This window comes from Budorcas taxicolor, chromosome 1 (assembly GCF_023091745.1).
Source record: "Budorcas taxicolor isolate Tak-1 chromosome 1, Takin1.1, whole genome shotgun sequence".
Taxonomy (NCBI): Eukaryota; Metazoa; Chordata; class Mammalia; order Artiodactyla; family Bovidae; genus Budorcas; species Budorcas taxicolor.
The window spans coordinates 8,578,376-8,597,329 of record NC_068910.1 but is presented as its reverse complement, the minus strand read 5'-3'; the positions used below and the strand labels follow the sequence as shown (position 1 = coordinate 8,597,329).

The 18,954-nt window shown below is 37.4% G+C and overlaps 1 protein-coding gene across 1 annotated transcript in view; it reads left to right on the top strand.

Annotated features, from left to right (window-relative positions):
- Positions 1-18,954, top strand: part of SMARCC1 (SWI/SNF related, matrix associated, actin dependent regulator of chromatin subfamily c member 1) — a 122,284-nt gene that overhangs the window by 37,312 nt on the left and 66,018 nt on the right. Inside the window, exons 10-17 of the mRNA XM_052636447.1 lie at positions 2,046-2,167; positions 4,684-4,808; positions 5,942-6,001; positions 10,524-10,561; positions 13,099-13,220; positions 16,506-16,577; positions 17,284-17,397; positions 17,950-18,103. Of these exons, the coding sequence (XP_052492407.1) occupies positions 2,046-2,167; positions 4,684-4,808; positions 5,942-6,001; positions 10,524-10,561; positions 13,099-13,220; positions 16,506-16,577; positions 17,284-17,397; positions 17,950-18,103 (807 nt within the window). The remainder of the gene's footprint in view (positions 1-2,045; positions 2,168-4,683; positions 4,809-5,941; positions 6,002-10,523; positions 10,562-13,098; positions 13,221-16,505; positions 16,578-17,283; positions 17,398-17,949; positions 18,104-18,954) is intronic.

Genomic DNA, 18,954 nt, shown 5'->3' with positions numbered 1-18,954 from the left:
CCAGGAGTCTGTTTTGCTGGGGACACTTAACATTTTTGCTTTTTGTCTTGTATTTTAGTTTTCTGAAAAAAATCTTGAGACATAATACATTCAAAACATAATTTAGAACATACAGTTCTTTTGTACCTATTTTCAGCCCTGAGACTTTCTTACTAAAACTGTTTGTCACACACTGAAGATTCTTTATTTTTAAGAAAATATTTAAAAGTTGAGTCTTTTTCATATCTTTTAAATTCCTATTTTCTTTGGCATTTGACTTAAATTTTTTTTTAATTTTACTCTTCCCCCACTTAAGTTGTTGGTGTTCATTTGCTGAGTCATGTCCGATTCTTTGCAGCCCCATGAACTGCAGCACACCACGCTTCTCTGTCTTTCACTATCTCCCTGAGTTTGTTCAAACTCATGTCCATTGAGTCAGCAATGCCATTCAACCATCTCACTTATATGCTTATGGATTTGTTTCTCCTTAATGTATTTCAAGCCGAGTCTTTTGTTACTGAAAATAACTACATTATTGAATTGGCATATTCAGATCTACTCCTGCTCAGATTTAGGTTGTTTATTCACTTATTTTAGGGGGGATTATATAAAAACTAATATCCCCCTTTAAAACTTTAACTTCAGGCTATACAATCAGAGATACGTGGTTTAGATTTTCTTTAAAACTTCTCTGATCAGGGGATCTTCCCAGTGGTCCAGTGGTTAAGGCACCGTGCTTCCACTGCAGAGGGAATGGGTTCAGTCTCTCATTGGGGAATTAAGATCCTGTATGTCACTTGGTTGTGGCCACACACAAACAAAAACTTCTTTGATCGCCTGTAAGATAATCCACATTCTGAATTTGATGCTACAGAGCTTCTGAAAGGAAATGGATAGTGGTAAGGAGTATGAGGGTACCAGAGGGCATTGATGTTTAATTGATGTTTTAATCTCTGATTCTTTTTTTAACCTCAGATACAATACTTTGGATCATTTTAGGTGTCTTGTCTTTATTATGATCTGTTCTTTTAAGTGGGTAATTATCACCTACAGACTGACTTTTGGGTGTTGATTTATCAGTATATCTTACAACTCTGTGCTGTGCTTAGTTTTCAGTCACGTCCGATTCTTTGTGACCCCGTGGACTATAGCCTGCCAGGCTCCTCTGTCCATGGGAATTCTCCAGGCAACAATACTGGAGTAGGTTGCCATGCCCTCCTCCAGGGGATCTTCCCAACCCAGGGATCGAACCTAGGTCTCCCACATTACAGGTGGATTTTACTGTCTGAGCCATCAGGGAAGCCCAAGAATACTGGAATGGGTAGCCTATCCCTTCTCCAGGGGATCTTCCCGAGCCAGGAATCAGACCAGTGTCTCCTACATTGCAGGTGGATTCTTTTCAGCTGAGCTACCAGGGAAGCCCATGTTACAACTCTACTGAGCTCATTTATTAGCTCTGATAGTGTTTTTGTGGATTCTTTTTCCATATGTAAGATCATGTCATCTGCAAACAGGAATAATTTTACTCCTGTGGGTTGGCTTTTAAATATAAAATTGCAGGCTTGTTAAATTTTACTTCTTTTGAGTCATCTCTTCTGTTTCTTTTAATGATGAACTAGGAGTAGTTTCTGGTACTCTTTCACATGGTTATTCAGCCAGTCTTTGTATTTAATTGATTTAATAGCTTGTGTTTCATGTTTTTTCCAGTGGTTATTGTAAATGTTTCCCGTCCCTTCTCTTCCCTCCTCCTCCCCCACCTTCCCGAAACACAGAATTTGAACAGGAACAGTTTTTAGTTGTATGGGGTTTGAGCATGTCTGTTCTGTAGCAAAGTTTGAATACCTGTGGGGTGGTTCTTACATATCTATCGATGGTGTGTCACCTGGAAGGTAGGGAAAGTCTTCTGGCTGCTAATGGTCCAGGATGCTTTATATTGTGCCTTTCATTTACTCTGAGCTAGTAGGTTTGATATTTTCTTTGTGAAATCTTAGTTTTGGACAAGGATTTATGGAAACTGAGATGTCAGCAAAGCTGGCTGATATTTATTTCCATTTCCTTCTTCCTAGCCAGTCAGAAGTCCAGAGAGAAGAGATAGAAAAGCATCAGCTAATGCTCGAAAAAGGAAACATTCACCTTCCCCTCCGCCCCCGACACCCACAGAATCCCGGAAGAAGAGTGGGAAGAAAGGGTAAGAACTGCACTGTGATACAGGAGGCACTGAAACAGACTCGAAAGGACTTCCCAGATTTTTACCTTTACATGGGACGTTTGACTGTGGGAAGTCTAGCTTCAACTTGGTACTGTCTTTCCCTGATTTTACCACCTGGTCCTGTACGTGATCCAAGTGACTTACGGAGGAGTGAACCTCTGTTTTATGTTCTGCATGGTGTAGCAGTGTAGTGCCTTGTTCAGTAAGCCACATTTGTATTTAGTGAATCTTGCTTGAGTGGAGGTTTTGATTTCTATTGAGTAGGTTCTTGTAGGGATTAAGGTCTTCCTGCCCTGAAGTAGATAATAGATGGTTCATAATACATAGCATATATTATGTATGTAATAAATGCGTATTAAATAAACAATAATTTTAGGGTTGTCTAGCTCAAAATATATTTTAATAATTTCTTAAAGGTTACAGTTTAGTTTTAGAAGATGAGAGTTTCCAAAATTTATTCTTCTCATGTGACAGTGAATTAGTTGAATTTCTGGCTATTGTCAAGTAGATCTTCACAGTGCAGACATCTTTTTTCCATTAGTTTCCTTTTGTGACTTTCTTTAGCCACATTTGCCTTTTGCTGCCCAGAGCATGCCTTGAGTCTCACTATTTCTTGAAAGGTTACTTGAAGCATTCTTAAACATGTGTAGAAGCTTTTAGAGAATTTAAGAAACTCTTAGTCTCATAAATAATAATAATGAGTTAGTCACAGATACAGAAAAGATTTTTGTTATCTTTGTCAAGTCACATGTATTTGTTGTTAAAATAGGTTGTTCTTTGGGGTTTGAGGAGGGTAACCTTATTTTCCCAAACTTACAAATTTAGGAAACAAATTTCATAAATTCTGAAATGTACTGTTGATGTTCAGAGATTTCAGAGCTACCTGTAATATAACAACTTTCCCAAGTGTTTGGGGCCTGAAATTGATATGTTACTTTTCCCTTTATGGCCTAAGATGGGCTGCTAGGACAGGAGTGGCCACAGAACCAAAATGTTATGTCCACGAAGCTCACAGTGGTGGCGTTTAGCCTCTGCTGTAAGTATTGTTGTTTATAGTCACTAAGTCATGTCCAGCTCTTTTGTGATCTCATGGACTGTAGCCTGCCTAGCTTCTCTGTTCATGGGATTTCCCAGCAAGACTATTGGATTAGGTTGCCATTTCCTTCTCCAGGAATCTTGCCAACCCAGGGATTGAACCCACATGTCTTGCTTTGCCAGGTGGGTTTTTTACCATTGAGCCACCAGGGAAGCGTCACTCTTTTGAGTATAAAACCCACCACATTGACGTTCCCAAAATAAATGTATGCATGTCCTTTAATGTATGCATCTGTCTTCTAATGAGCAGGACTTGGCTCATTTAAATCCGCTTAGAATACTCTTATCTAACCAAAACATCTTGAAACCTGTTTTCCTGACATTTGTTATATTCATCTTCCTCGCATCTTTTCTTGCTTTTAAAGTATTTGATCTGTCTGCCCCCTTTAATTTCATAGGCTTAAAAATTTGTCCTGTAATTTTTATTTTAAAAATTATTTTTACACTGTATACCTTAGTCTCACCTGTGCGAGCATGTTGTCCCTGTAGAAAGAGAGCTATGTGCATTCTCTCAGCAGTGTGAGGAATCTTCACTCTATTTCTCCATTCTCATTTCCTCGTCAGTATATTCTAAATTATTATCTCAAAACAGAATTTTTTTTTCTTATGCTTTTACTCATCATCCTGAACCATAGCCAACTTTTTAGTGAATTATTTTAGTTCCCAAGGTTTAGCTTAACTGTCACTTGACTAACTCTCTGAGGGTGGTTTTTTTTTTTTTTTTTGGTCCTTGTATTCCTTTTTTTGTGTCGATGCACATCACATTAAATGAGGTAGTTCATGATTTTCATCCTGTAATTCTTCAAGATAAGGAATCAGTCCATTCTTGTGTGAACTTTAAATAGGCTTTCTTGTGTGTTTTAGCTTTAAAAATAGATGTTGATTTGCTTGATGAAAGAGCAATGGCAATTTTTACAAATTTAAATGTTATTACTGCTTTTAGTGATTTTACTTTGCACTTCCTGGTGTTTGGGTGATATAGAGAGCCAGGAAGAATACAAAAAACAAACAAACCGAAAGAAAAAAACCCAAAACCACCCACTTAGTTGTATATATCTTTGAGAAAATTTCTTGTCTGATTCTTTATGATCTTTAAAATACTTGCTGTATTTCCATAGCAAAGTTTTTTTGGCTACACTGATGTAATTGCCTTTTAGGATACTGTCTGCAGTTTGAATGGTAGGATTTCTGTGGCCATTTCTTATGCCCTGTAATTTTTATTTTCCTCTTGACAGATGAGATGTACTTTGGGGAATGTATCTAATTTGTTTGGATTTATGTTTGTCCCTTAAAGTGATTCTGAGCATAGGTTCCCAACGATGTAGTTAAAATCTCTGAAATTGATTGCTATAAGTAGCTATAGTCAGTCTTGTTGTGTTCACGTATCTTTTGTGTCTTAGCCAAGCTAGTCTTTATGGGAAGCGGAGAAGTCAGAAAGAGGAAGATGAGCAAGAAGATCTTACCAAGGACATGGAAGACCCAACACCTGTACCCAACATAGAGGAAGTGGTTCTTCCAAAAAATGGTTTGTATCCTTTTGCATAGACATGGGAATGTTAGCTGTGATTTACTCACTCTCAGCAGGGCCATGGGACGATGCTCTCCTTGCTGTATGTCCCTAGTTCTCAGTGGAAGTATAAATTGATGAAGCCACTTAACATGATTTGGCTATCTCTTAAATTTAAAAATGGGTACATCCAGGGACTTCCCTGGCAGTCCACTGATTAAGACTTTGTGCTTCTAATGCAGGGGGCACAGACAGATTCAATCCCTAGTCAGGAAACTGAGATTCCTATGCTTGCTGTGTGGTGTGGCCAAGATAAAAAAGTACACATCCAGTAGCAGTCTTAATTTCAGAATCCCTATTAAATAATTGCATGTCTATGTAAAGATAAGTATAAAACAATGTTGATTACAGAGTAATGAAAAATTGAAGATAAATTAAGTTTCCATTGACATAGGGCTAGTTACCTTCTGATCCACTCATGGACACAGAGGCTCTTAAAAATGAAAGAGGACTTCCCTGGCGGTCCAGTGGTTAAGACTCTGTGCTTCCAGTGCAGGGGTGCAGGTTTGATCCCTGGTTGAGGAACTAAGATCCTGCATGCCTTGTGGTGCAGCCAAAAGAACAAAAAAAGAAGATATAACTAAAAATACATGGAAGATACATAGGTGCATTATAACATGAGATAAAAAGAATACTAAGGATTAAGCACAGTATGATTACTTTACACCCATAAGATTTAAAACCCTTGGGATGTTTTCAAGTCTCTGTAGATGTGAAAGGCATCAGTGCTCCCTCAGTTTGTCTGTCTTAATGAATGGCACACAAACGGGGATACACAAGCATAGGAAAAAATAATAAAATATACTTTTGGTAAGGGAGTTGAAGGGTTCTTTTCAGGGTTTTCTCTGTATTTCTGTATTGTTTACTTCTATGATGACAGAAGAGTTCTGCTTATTTAATTATTACAAAATATAGTCTGTTACTTTGTTAATATTTCTTAGCTGAGCTTAAGATATTTACTTGGAGGTGAGTATCAAATGACAGTAGAGTTGCCCTGAGATTCATGTATTTTTTAATCTTCTATTCTGTTTTCATAAAAACAAGTAGAACTTTCCCCTTAAAACATGATTTTTTTTTTCCTTTCTTTCTAGTAAACCCAAAGAAAGATAGTGAAAATACACCTGTTAAAGGAGGAACTGTGGCAGATCTAGGTAAAAATCAAAATCTGTAGTTGCGTGTTGTTTTGTGTCAGAGATATGTCAGGTCCTTTGAGAATCCTTTCTTTACTGAGAGGTGTCACTTTCAGTTGCTGTGCTTTCCAGCACAGATACTTACTATGGCTATGTTAGTACCATCATTGTTTAGTTACCTACTGTATTAGGAAATTTAATTTCTTAAGGTCCATTCTTTGCAGTCTTATGAATTTCTTTCTCTAAGCATAATGTTTTCTTGCAAACCAGCAAAGGTGGTAGTATGATACCTAAATCAGAATATCTGAGTTTTAAGGAAACAGTTGTAGTTAATGCACTTTTTATAATCTGCCTGGAATACTTGTTTCATGATGTGTGCAAATTGATTATGTCTTCAGAACAAAAATCTGGTAACTGTTAATACTTTGTAAGCCAACAGAAAGTTTCCCTAACAGGATAAAATGAGAGTCACATCATCCTTCTACTGTATTTTCAGGTTATCGAGTACATTTTCACAAGTAAGGTCTAACTCTTGGATGTGCTGTGAGGGTAGAAAAGAGTGTAGTCATTTGTTCCAATTTTTAAAAATAGTTTGAAACATCTTTTTTGGTGAAAGTTATATATGAAGTAATGATCTCAATTACTTTGTTCATTTGTGAAAGTCAAAGGTAATCCTAGTGTTTTCAGTATATATTAAATTTATGAATTGATGGGATTTTAGACCTAATAGGTATATTCAAGATCTCCTTATGTGGAAAAAGTGTCTTGGCTTTACTATCTCCTAGTCAGGTGAATTCTGTATTTCAAATTAATTGCTGTGATTCTTGATGGCAGACATGTGTGGGTGTTTGGGAGAGTTTTTCTACTTCATTTCACTAAATACATCCTGCTTTTTCTGGCTTCAAGCCTGTCGTTGGACATCAGTGGATGATTCTGTTTTTGATTATGTTGAAAGTAAAGCAGAAAATTGTCTTAATGACAGTTTATAGAGAGGTGCTATTAGGTCAGCAAAATAAAGTTACTATCAAAATGCTTCTTTCATAGCTGTTTTAATATTAGTAACAGAATATAGATTTTAAATAGCTAGTAACAATTTTCATTGTCCATAAGTTTATATTGTCTGTTTTATAACCATCACTTATCCACTGACTAAAAGGCCAAGAACACAAAAGCTAATGATATACAGTATTTTGTTCTATATTCTCAGTGCTGTGGCAGTGTAAAATATTCTTAAGACTTGAATAATCTTCACTGGGACAGTTTGTTAAATAGAATGCTAGTTTATATTTTAAAAGTTAAATCCTAAGAAAGAATTATTCCATAGTTTTAAGGGAGTGGACAGTTGTTCTTTTAAAAGTGAGGTGTCTGTTGTAGTAGTTTTGTAGTAGACTTTATCAGAGGAGTCAGATTGAAACCATGATTAGGGAAAGAATGGGCTCCCGACTGGATAGTTTCAGTGCTAGGTGTAGGAGATCTTCCCTTTGTGTTAGTGAGCAGGCTGAGGTCTCAGTCAGGGGGGCTGTGCTTACGGATGCTGCTGACCATAACTGAAGGGTTTGACTCTTTGGAATCTGAAGTGTTTGTCCTGACTTTTTATCCACGGACCAACAGGCTTTCCAAGGATCATTTAAGCATTTGACATTCTGCATTGGCTATAACCTGACTGATTCATCAACTAGGAATTATTGTTCAGAGTTGTTCATTGTTTTAACTGATCCATATTTTGCCTTATATGCCACCAAGCTAAGTATACCCAGTCATTTCTTTGTTGATATCTCTGAAAGGTCATTATCCAGGGGCTGAGGTGTGAGTGCATGTGTCCATACCTGGCAGGAGGACAACATTGACTCTGTACTACCATCTAGGAATCAGTATATTGTATTATCAGAAGTGTATTTCCATTGGGTACCAAGACTCCCTCAAGGACGAAAATCTGTTAAACTAAAATGAAATAGTATAATTTTACCAGAGAGCAATTATTGTACTACCAGCATCTAGTGAGAAGTTGATTATCCTTTGGTTTACTATGACCCAAAGGACAAAAGTTCAATTTTGACAGCTTTACCCAGATTTCTTTCTGTTAGTCACTTCCTCTGAAAAAATAGTCCCTGTGCAGAGTAGGAGGACTAATGTTGGTAATACTGTAACTTACACTAGCTCTTTGTGGCTGTTTGTTTCTGACTTAAAAATCAAGGAACATGGGACTTCCCGGGTAGCCCAGTGGATAAGACTCTGTACTCTTAATGCAGGGGGCCCAGGTTCGATCCTTGGTCAGGGAACTAGATCCCACATGCCACAGCTAAGACCTGGCACAGCCTAAAGAAATAAATAAAATGTTTAAAAAAAAAAAAAATCAGGGAACAGTGCCCATCTTTATGTTACAGGAGTACATGTCAGGTGTCATTCTATATTTGTGTGCATTTTTGCATAAAACCACGTTAGCCCCAGTTTATAATTAGGAAAAGAAGACTTCTGGGGTTCAGGAACATTCCTAAGCGCACAGCTGCTAAGTGAGAGAGCCCAGACCCAGGTCTGCCGGTAGCGCAGTGCTTTGTCTCACTGCACTCTGCTCCTTTCTGTCAGCCTCTCTCTCATGCTCACTGGTCTTTCAGTTTTGTGAAGTCATCAGGTACATCCCCACCTGAGGCCCTTTGATTTGGCTTCTTTCCCTCTGTGAAATGCGTGCTTTGTCCTTCTCTCAAGTTTTAGCTTAAATGTCACCTTTTCAGAGAGGCTTCCTGGTATATGGGCTCTGAAAGATCTACCCACTCAACATTGTTTTTATTTTCTGTATAGCAGTTGTCAGCATTTGATATCTTTTATTTTCTCTTCAGTCTCCTACCACTCATAACTGGAATGTAAGCTCCATAAATACGGGGGCTTTTTCTTTTTCATCATTGTGTCTTTAGCATTTGGACAGTGGCTGGTGCATAATAGGTAATAAATAAAATTAAGTTAAATGTCTGAATGCTAGTTCCTTATTACCTGTTAAAATATTTATGTCATCTAAAGGATATATTTATATCCTCTAAAGTAGGGGTTGGCAAACTTTTTTTCTGCAAAGGGCCAGATAATAAATATTTTAGGCATTTTGGGCTATAAGGTTTCTGGTACAACTAGTCAAGTTTGCCATTATAATGCAGATGCAGTCATCCATAATATATAAACAAATAATCATGGCTTATTCCCATAAAACTTTTATTTATGGACACTGAAATTTGAATTTCAGTTAATTTTTAAAATTTAATCATTCAAAAATGCAAAAATCACTCTTCACCTGCAGGTGAGATAGGAATCCCCCAGACCATGCCCAGATTTGGAGCTTCTCTGGAAGGACTGGTGGAACTCAGCATTCAGTTGTGCGCGCAGCTGACATATATCAGAGAGACATAGGCAGTGTGAGCAGATCGTAAGGGAAGGGACACAGGCAGAGTCTGCACGCAGGCTTCCTCCCGCGCGCTCGCTCACCTGAGGGGTCACACGGTGTGCACTCTTCCTGTGGCAGCACGCGTGCAGTGTTTCCAGCCGCAGAAGCCCCTGTGAGAGTCCAGGATCAGTGTTTTTATTGGTCATGCAGGGTACCCTCTGCCTAACACACACCAAAATTTCACGCTGCAGAGATTCATCACAAGCTGTGTTGTGCCACGGTCTAGGCGCAGTGCACCACCCTTGCTATCAGTTAACTATCGGTTAGGAACACACCAAGTCACTTCCCCAGATTCCCTACAGAAACAAGCAGTGGGCCAGATTTAGCCTGTGGGCTAGAGATCCTGACCCCTAGTCTGAGCAGTTTATTTAGTGCTTTCAAAGCAGATTCTTAGAAATATTTGCTGAATGAATAGTGGCAAAATACTGAAAAGATGGCTTCCTTGTATTTTCTTTAAGCTTTACAGTGCTTCATCACTGCCAAGAGTCAGGATAATTATATTAAAAATATTACAGGAAGTTAATAATGTAATTATTTGTGCTGTAACCTCTTGCCTTTTCCGCTGTGGAAAGTTATCTGCCTTTCTGCTATGGAAGTCAACTATTTACATTATACATGGATTTACCTCTGGTCTTTTGCAAGGCTAGCATTTAGGTCCTGGAGTCCCTATCCTCAGAAGGTATATAAACACTCTTACCAGAACTTTGTCCATAGGGATTGATTATCACCTCCTTCTTTACTCCTCATTCTTTACTCATTTCCTCTGGGATCTGAAATGTCATTACTTCATTTCACTAAACTTCAGGAGGCCGGAGCCCTAATCAAGTCCGTTACCTGTTATTAAGTAAGATTGTGACTAAGATTGTAGGCCAAGCAGTAATTAATTATAAATTCCCTATTGTTGGAAATCTTTAATGATTTGTGCTTCGAATTTTTACTCACCTCTATGCTCCTGTGTACAGATCTCATTTACTGGATTATTCACAGTGAATTTGCTTTAATAATGCTCTCCTTTTTGCCTTGTCTCTGTCCAGTATCATTTCCTTAAACCTTAAAGTTTCCAAGTAATCCAAAGAACGTTTACCTGTTAAATCAATTCCGTGTTTGATTTTGCAGATGAGCAGGATGAAGAAACAGTCACGACAGGAGGAAAGGTAATGATTTATTTAGTTAGGCCTGGTGCAGTGGTAACTCTTAAGGGTCCTATGTGTTTAGCAGTAGACATACTGAACTGCAGGTGTCCTTAGAAATATTCTGAGATCCTTCTGATTTTTTAAATTTCTGTTTAACAACCCCTCCCCCCCCAGATAGTTTGTCTTTCTTGACCCCCTACAATGCTATCAGGAGGAATTGCCATTCTCCCAGGTAAGCGTTTCTCATGTACTGTGGTTTCTGGTTCCGTTTCTCTCCTGGTTTCATGTGAAAAATCAGCTACGCAGTGTTCCAGGTGAGCAGAGACAGTGCCTTGCTTTGATTTTCTCACTCCCATTTCTGTTAGTGCAGCCCCAGTCCACGACTGATGAAGCTTTTGATCATACTCTTCACCTCTTTTGAGTTTTACAGTTACTTCATGTTTCATCAGTTCTGCTCTGGAGACATACGAGTAATTAAGGTCTTGGATGATGTTGAATTTCAGGCAGGGTTTGCTTCTCTTTAAATAAATGGCCCCACTATTTATTCAGGCTGTAATCTCTGTGTTAAGATGTGTAACTAATGCTTAATCTCTGTGAAATAACTTCCTTAATGCTGAAAATGAATAGTTCTTTTTTTTCTTCTTCAGTGAGTCAGAAAACTTCCCCATAGTGACATTTACTGTTTTTTATACATTCATGAAATGAAAATATTCATGACAGGATTTCAAGGAAAAGTATTTCAAGAAACTCTTGTGTAGATGGCTTTTTAACTGAATCGTTCTTATGATTTTTTCTTTGAAATCAAACTTCTGTATTCAGAGAAATATTCTGTATTCATCAACTTATTAACGTTGATGAATATTATGCTTGTGAGAAGATGTCATCATTTAGAGTATATAATATTGTGTGGTAGTAAAAGAGCAAAATACAAGCCAAAGAATTTCCCAGTTTTTTAACATCAAGAATGAGAGTAATTTTGAAATTGTGGACAAGTTTTTTGTATAACTTAAAGCTAAGACAGTTAGAGGTGGTTACTCCAGTAACTGGTCCCACATGTCATTCTGCTTTTTTCCTCATTGAGATGATTAAACTCAAGACTGTCAGCTTTTATTCATTTCAGTGCCAATTTCTCCCTGCTTTTCCTCAAGAAAATTTTCTGAATTGAATCACATTGAATTTGTAAAACCTATGGCGCAAAAGCAACTTAAGCATGGTTTTCACTAGCTTCCCTGGTTTGGGAAATAAAATTCTTACCTTTGTAATCAATATTAACACTTTTGCTTTAACATTATTTAAGTAACAACCAGTTTCCTTAGTGCTTTCATACTTTAAATTTTTTTGATATGCATTGATCTTAAGGAAACTGTTGTCTTAAGTTTCTAGCACTAACTAGATTCCTTACCAGGAAATAAAGGTTGAATTACCTTAAATGTAGAAATTAAACTCTGGGACCATTATAAAAGAATGTGATTCAAAACTTGACTGCTTTCTTAAAAGAGTTTCAAAAGGTTAAAACAGTAAAAGCACCACAGATAAAAGGCTAACAGAAATAACCCTATACAGTTTGAAAACACCTCAGTGTCAAAAAACTTATTTCCTGTCGTATCTTGATAAAAATGTTTAATGTGAAGTTAATTATAAGGAATCATTGAGTTAAATAGAGATTGGAAGATACTCTACAAGCCATCGTAAAACTCCTCCTCCTCCTCGCAGAAGGAGGAGGTGGTTAAAGGAGACTAAAGAGATGCATATGGACTCCATGATCAGGTTCTGGTTTGGGGAGAAAAATCTGTGATGGACATTTCTGGGACAGTTGGATCCATTTGAATGTAAACTGTATGTTAAATGATATTATTTAAAAGTGATTATTATAGTATAAATATACTCTTCTGTTTTGACCTAGTGCAGTGGTATTTGCAATTACTATTAGCAAAGCCAGGTTTTTAGGTGAATTCATTTGTAAAACCTCCATAAATATGATAAAAGTCAGCTAATTTCTGGCAGTGAGAATGGTTAACAGTATAGGCCCTCTAGCTGGATTTCCTGAAATTTTGTCCTGTTGATGTCATACTAGCTCTGTACATCATTTTCTCATCCACAGAAGAGATGATAAATAGTACCTGCTGTTACTGTGAGAAGTAAGTGAGGTATAGCTGTTGGTGGATGCTTAATACTCAATCTTTGAAGTTGTAGAAACTTGATCATTAGGTCTTACTAGTGTCATTGAGTTAACCTCCTTATAAATTGAGAACTAGTCATTTAGATGTCTGATCCTAGGATTAGGGAAAACTAGACAAATACGATGCAGGCTACTGTGGAAAAAGTTCCAGGCTGCCTTTGAGTTGATTCCCTGATCTGTTAAAAAGGAGGAATAAAATCTGCTCTCTCATCTGGACATCTTGTGAAGGTACCTTTAAAAACTGTGAAAAGCTATTTTTCCTTGACATTTGTTTTCCTAGTCCTTGAAATTAGATCAACTAGCTGCATTTTCTCTAAACTGCTGTCAGAAGTTTGAAAGCTATTCCTTATCTCTCTAAACTTTGGCTTATTTTCTGTAGGAAGATGAAGATCCTGGCAAAGGTGATCAGAGTAGATCCGTTGACCCTGGTGAAGATAATGTGACTGAGCAGACCAATCACATTATTATTCCTAGCTATGCATCGTGGTTTGATTATAACTGGTGAGTGTGTGCTTATATCTGTGAACTTGGCACTGAGGAGTGGGGACACTTTCCTTGAAACAGTACTGTGCTCTTCTGCCCAAGTCCTCTCATCGGTAATCCCTGTCACACTAGATGATGGGGGATGGAAAGTTATTTTAACTCTGGAATGTGTTCTTTTAGTTGTTCTACTTAGGGATAGAAACTAGATTATGTTGTAACTTAGGGTTATAAAATTTTATAAGCTTAAGCCTAACTCATTTGGTGTCAGTTTTAGTTCAGACAGGCAAATGCTTGAGTATTTAATTATTATGAAATACTGATGTTTATTGTATGATTTTTAAACAGATTAAAAAAATAATTTTGTGTATGTAGTTTTGGCTGTGCTGCTTCATTGCCATGCGGTCTCTTCTCTAGTTGCAATGAGCAGGGGCCGCCATCTGGTTGTGGGATGCAGGCTTCTCATTTGCAGTGGCTTCTCTTGTGGTGGAGCATGGGCTCTAGGGTGCACGGGCTTCAGTCCTTGTGGCACACAGGGTCAGTAGTTGTACTTCCCAGACTCTAAATAATAGAGTGCAGGCTCAGTAGTTGTGGCTCATAGGCTTAATTGCACTTGTGAGATCTTCCTGAACCAGGGATCTAATCCCCGTCTTCCATATTGGTAGGTGGATTCTTTACCACTGAGCCACCAGGGAAGCCGTGTGGTTGCTAAATGTTATGGAAGTACATAAAGAAAAACTCCTCTGACTACCCAGTCATGGCTTTCTGTTAATGGAAAATAGGAGCCCTTTCACGTATAAACCCTGGCATGTAAAAGAGTTCAAGAAAACACTCATCTCAGCATCTTCCTTGTCCTTTACCACAACCACTGTGGCATCCTTGGAACATGGATGGAAATAAATGCAGACCTAGATATCTTACTTCCTGATTACTTTTGAAGTGTAACTGTTCATATCAGGCTGATTTTTGACAGTTTTTTATTTTAAAATAAATGTACCAGAACTCTAAATAGATTAGTTTCTTTAAGGTCCACCTTAGATGGTAAAGCATCTGTCTACAATGCAGGAGACCCGGGTTCGATCCCTGTGTTGGGAAGATCCCCTGGAGAAGGAAATGGCAATCCACTCCAGAACTGTTGCCTGGAAAATCCCATGGACAGAGGAGCCTGGTAGGCTACAGTCCATGGGGTCGCAAAGAGTTGGACACGACTGAGCGACTTCACTATATCACTATACTCAGTCTAGTGATGCCGCCCTCACTCTGAATCTCGTGGTCCTGTTTGGACATTTTGCCTGCTTTCAATGGTTTTTGTGTTATTTTTAAGGATATATGTGCCTGTATATCCTTATATACATATATATGTGTGTGTATGTGTATACATATATTATACACACACACACATACATACATATCTATAAAACCGCCTTAGAAGAATAAGGTGGATGGTCCACTTGAGTCAAACCTTTTTTTCCCCAAACCAGAAGGTATGGTTTCTACTGTCGAGACTTTTCAGCATACTTTTTAAAACTTAACTCTTCATGCTGTTTCTCAGTGTTATGAATAAGTGGAAGCTGAAACAGAATAAGTAAATAGCTCTACTTTGAAGGTCAGTCTTCATTACATTCATTATGATGTTAAATGAGTTTTAAATTTGGAAGTTACATTATTGTTAATTAAAAAGATTCAGAATGGTTTGAGAAACTAGCATTTTCCTCTCAAAAAAGGAGAAAGTCATAACAGTATATAGCATTGTATGTTTTTATAGGTTCCAGAAACACTTCCATTTGCATGTCACAAAGTGCTGTTAGGTGGACAGTAGAGGTATTAGTTATGTCCCTGTTTATAGATGAGCTAACTGCTGTCTCAGTTGAAGTGTTTCAGTTGCAGGGTTGATCATTGGAAGAACTCGGGCTTTCTAATTCTGGATACCACTCCTTCCACTACTTGACTCATTCACAGAACCTAAGGAATCGGCTGCCAATACTTCAGACACAGATTTTGAAAAAGAAAGTGCTTGTGATTACATATTCTTTTGTGTTCTGTTCTTGGTGAAATTGTTTTTTTGGCTTCTTCCTAACCTGTAACATAACATGTTAGAACCAGTTTGTAATTACTTACAGTTACTCTTTTTATAGTAAAACCTGGAATTTCATTATACTAGATCTATGGAACATATTTGATCTTAGAAATTATCTTCTTAGACGTTTCCAGGTGATTCATTTTATTTATAGTATTTGGTAATATTCATTTCAAATAATTTAAATGTTAGCAGATAAAGAGTGAATGCTTTTATTTGTATTCACAGACTATTGATCTGCTTTTTCCCATGCAATCTGTGTACCTGGAAAGCCACTGAGAAACTAAAATGTATCATTTGGAAAAACGTCGGTGCATGCATAGTCTTGTCCGACTCTTTGCAGTCCTATGACTGTAATCTGCCAGGCTACTCAGTCCATGGAATTTCTTTAGGCAAGAATAATGGAGTGGGTTGCCATTTCCTCCTCCAGGGGCTCTTCCTAACCCGGGGATTGAATCTTGAGTTTCCTGCATTGGCAGGCGGGTTGTTTACCACTGAGCCACCATTAATGTCTAAACTTTGTGCTAAACGTACCGTTGGTTCATTTGTAGAATGTTTTTGGGCCTGATCATTTTACATGGTTTCTACAGTGCTTATCACCTGTGTAACATTTTATAAAATTATCAATGCTTTTATTTAAATGTTAAAATTTAGTGCTGTGATCTTTATTTTTAAAAGTAGTAAGTCACTAAACTGTATTAAAAAATTAAGTTCACTTCAAAGTTTCTGAGGACTGGTCAAAAACGTGCACTAATGTTGAATCTGAGAACTGATCATTGTCAATTCCACTGTCTTTTGGTTATTCATTTCACCAATTTGTTGCCATACCAGTTACTGTGATTTTTGTCCTATGATTTCCAAAGAACTTCTTGTATCTTCTGGCTCTTCATCTAGTTATGGTATATTAGGACAATTCCATAAAATCTGAAGCCTTCAATGTGTTGGTAGAACTTTTTGAGTTTGGTTATGTGAGTAGAAAGACTGTAGTTACAGTATTAGAGGTGAGAAAGGGAAATCTTTTTTGAACTTCTAGTTTATATTTTCTTTAGTTTTATTATTACATACTCTCAATACATAGGAACTTGTGCAGGCCAATTAAATTTTGCAAGTAGTGCTCAGTTTTTGGTTTTATCCAGTTTTACTTTGAAAATTAAACAAGCTTAACTCAAATTTCAGAATTTTGATTTTCTAAGAGGACTCTTAATTGTTTATCTCTCTTTTCTCTTCAGTATTCATGTGATTGAACGGCGTGCTCTTCCTGAGTTTTTCAATGGAAAAAACAAATCCAAGACCCCAGAGATGTGAGTGAAATGTAAAAATATGATCCTGATACTGATCTGATACTGATATCAATTTTAGTGGGATCAGTATTTAGAAAACCTGACTATTTGGATGTGCTTGGCAGGGGCTTCTTAAAGCACTCTTCTTAGTTAATCTTTGCTAATGTCAGAGTCACCACACGGTGCTGAATTCTAGCTCCACTGACTAGCCTTGTGGTCTGGGGACAAATTCTTTAATCCTCATCTATAATTGGAATAATAATAGATCCTACCATATAGAGAGATTGTGAGGATTTTATGTGTTACCACACAGAAAGTGCTTAGACCTAAGGCTGGCACACAATAAATTGTAGGTATAGTGTAGTGTAGTTAGGGAGACAGCCTGAGTAACCAAGTGTTATTTGCAAATTTTGCAGGCAGCTAAGGATTTATCGATTCACCTCTGTGACCAAGGTTATGCTTGTTTTACTTCACATTAACTTCATCACATTACTCTATTGTACTTATTGTTACATGTTAGCAGACAGTTGTTTTGTGTTTTAGGGATTCTTACCCTGAGTTGCATGCATGACTGTTAATAGTTGGTACAGTATCACTCTGATTTATTGGCCTGTTGTCTTAACTTTTTGGTGTGTTTGCCAGAGGAATGTGAAACTACTTTGCTCTATGAGTTACTGTTTTTGAAAGGATGTGGGTTCACCTTACAAATTTGGCCATTACTTTTTAGATACTTGGCATATCGAAATTTCATGATTGACACATACCGCCTAAATCCCCAAGAATATTTAACCAGCACTGCTTGTCGGAGGAACTTAACTGGAGATGTGTGTGCTGTGATGAGGTAAGAATGTCTGGACTTTTTCTCAGATATTTCACTGCAGATGGTTACTGGTACTTCGCTAATGTTAGGCTGATTAAACTGGATGTTTTCTTGGTTAATAAATTACCTAAAGCAACATCTTTTTTTTAAATTCACATTTTATATCTTTTAATCATAAACTGACCGTAGATAGAGAGTGGGTTAGGATGGGGAGTGAATAAGCTCTGTGCCCTAAATCTGTCTAAAGAAAAGAAAAAAACAGTAGATTCCATTTGTAAGTTTGGTTTATGTGTGAGTTCTTTCACCGTGGACCTACACAGGCATTTGTTCTCATTTCTGTGGTTGAAATGATTAGGCTTTCTACTTGGTTTGGGGGTGCTATATTATTAACATTATTTTGAGTTTGTAGAGACTGTCCCTCAAACCAAAACTGTCGGTTACTTTGTGAAGGTTCATAACCTGCAAAAGAACATTTTTACTTGTTTTTTTGTTTTTTTAATGAAATGTAATGATGGTTATGAAGATGATGAGGTACATTCTTTAGATTTTAACTTTCAGATATTTATCCTTCAGGGTTCATGCCTTTTTAGAACAGTGGGGGCTTGTTAATTACCAAGTGGATCCAGAAAGTCGACCCATGGCAATGGGGCCTCCTCCAACTCCTCATTTCAATGTGTTAGCTGATACCCCTTCGGGGCTTGTTCCTCTACATCTTCGATCACCTCAGGTAAATTAATACCACCTATTCTTCAGGTCTGGTGGTTCAGATGATAAAGAATCTGCCTGCATTGCAGGAGACCAGTGTTTGATCCCTGGGTCCAGAAGATCCCCGGAGGAGGAAATGGCAACCCACTCGAGTATTCTTGCCTGAAAAATCTCATGGACAGAGGAGCCTAATGGGCCAAAATCCATGGGGTCGCAAAGAGTCGGACATGACTGAGTGACTGACAGTTTCAGTTTTCATTCTTCAGGTCTGGGTGACAACAGACAACCATTTCTAGTATTTGTATTCAAGAATTACTGTTACATAATTGTGCTGTCTCTTAGCTGGTAGGTTGTGTTTGTTTTTATCTGTTGTAAATGTTTGAGTCCATAAGAATGTTTTATGTTTTAAGATAATGCTCTCTCCTTAATCCCAAGAGTCTGTGCTTTATCTCATCATGTTACAGATTTACTTTCATAACTCATGATTCCTTTATCACCTCTGCCATCAAAGACAGTAATCAAGAAACAGACTGTTTAAATTGTTTAGAACTTCTTCCCTTTCCTTAACATTTGGAAAATCGACATCTATGCACTCATTCTTGAAAAGATTATTATGTCAGTCAGATTATGTGTATCATTGTATTGGAATAACACAAAGGAAACCTATAAATTGCCCCCACTGTGAAACATTAAAGAAAATTTGTCTGTTGTCTCTATGACTTGAGAGGCAAAAAAAAGTTTCTTATATGTTGAAACTTTGTTAGTTTAGCGTAAGGGTGTTTTTTTTTTTTTTTTTAGAATCTCCACCAGGCATCATTTAAGTGCCAGTATTAAACAGCTTTAAAAACTTCTGTCCCCTTGACTTTGTAGAGG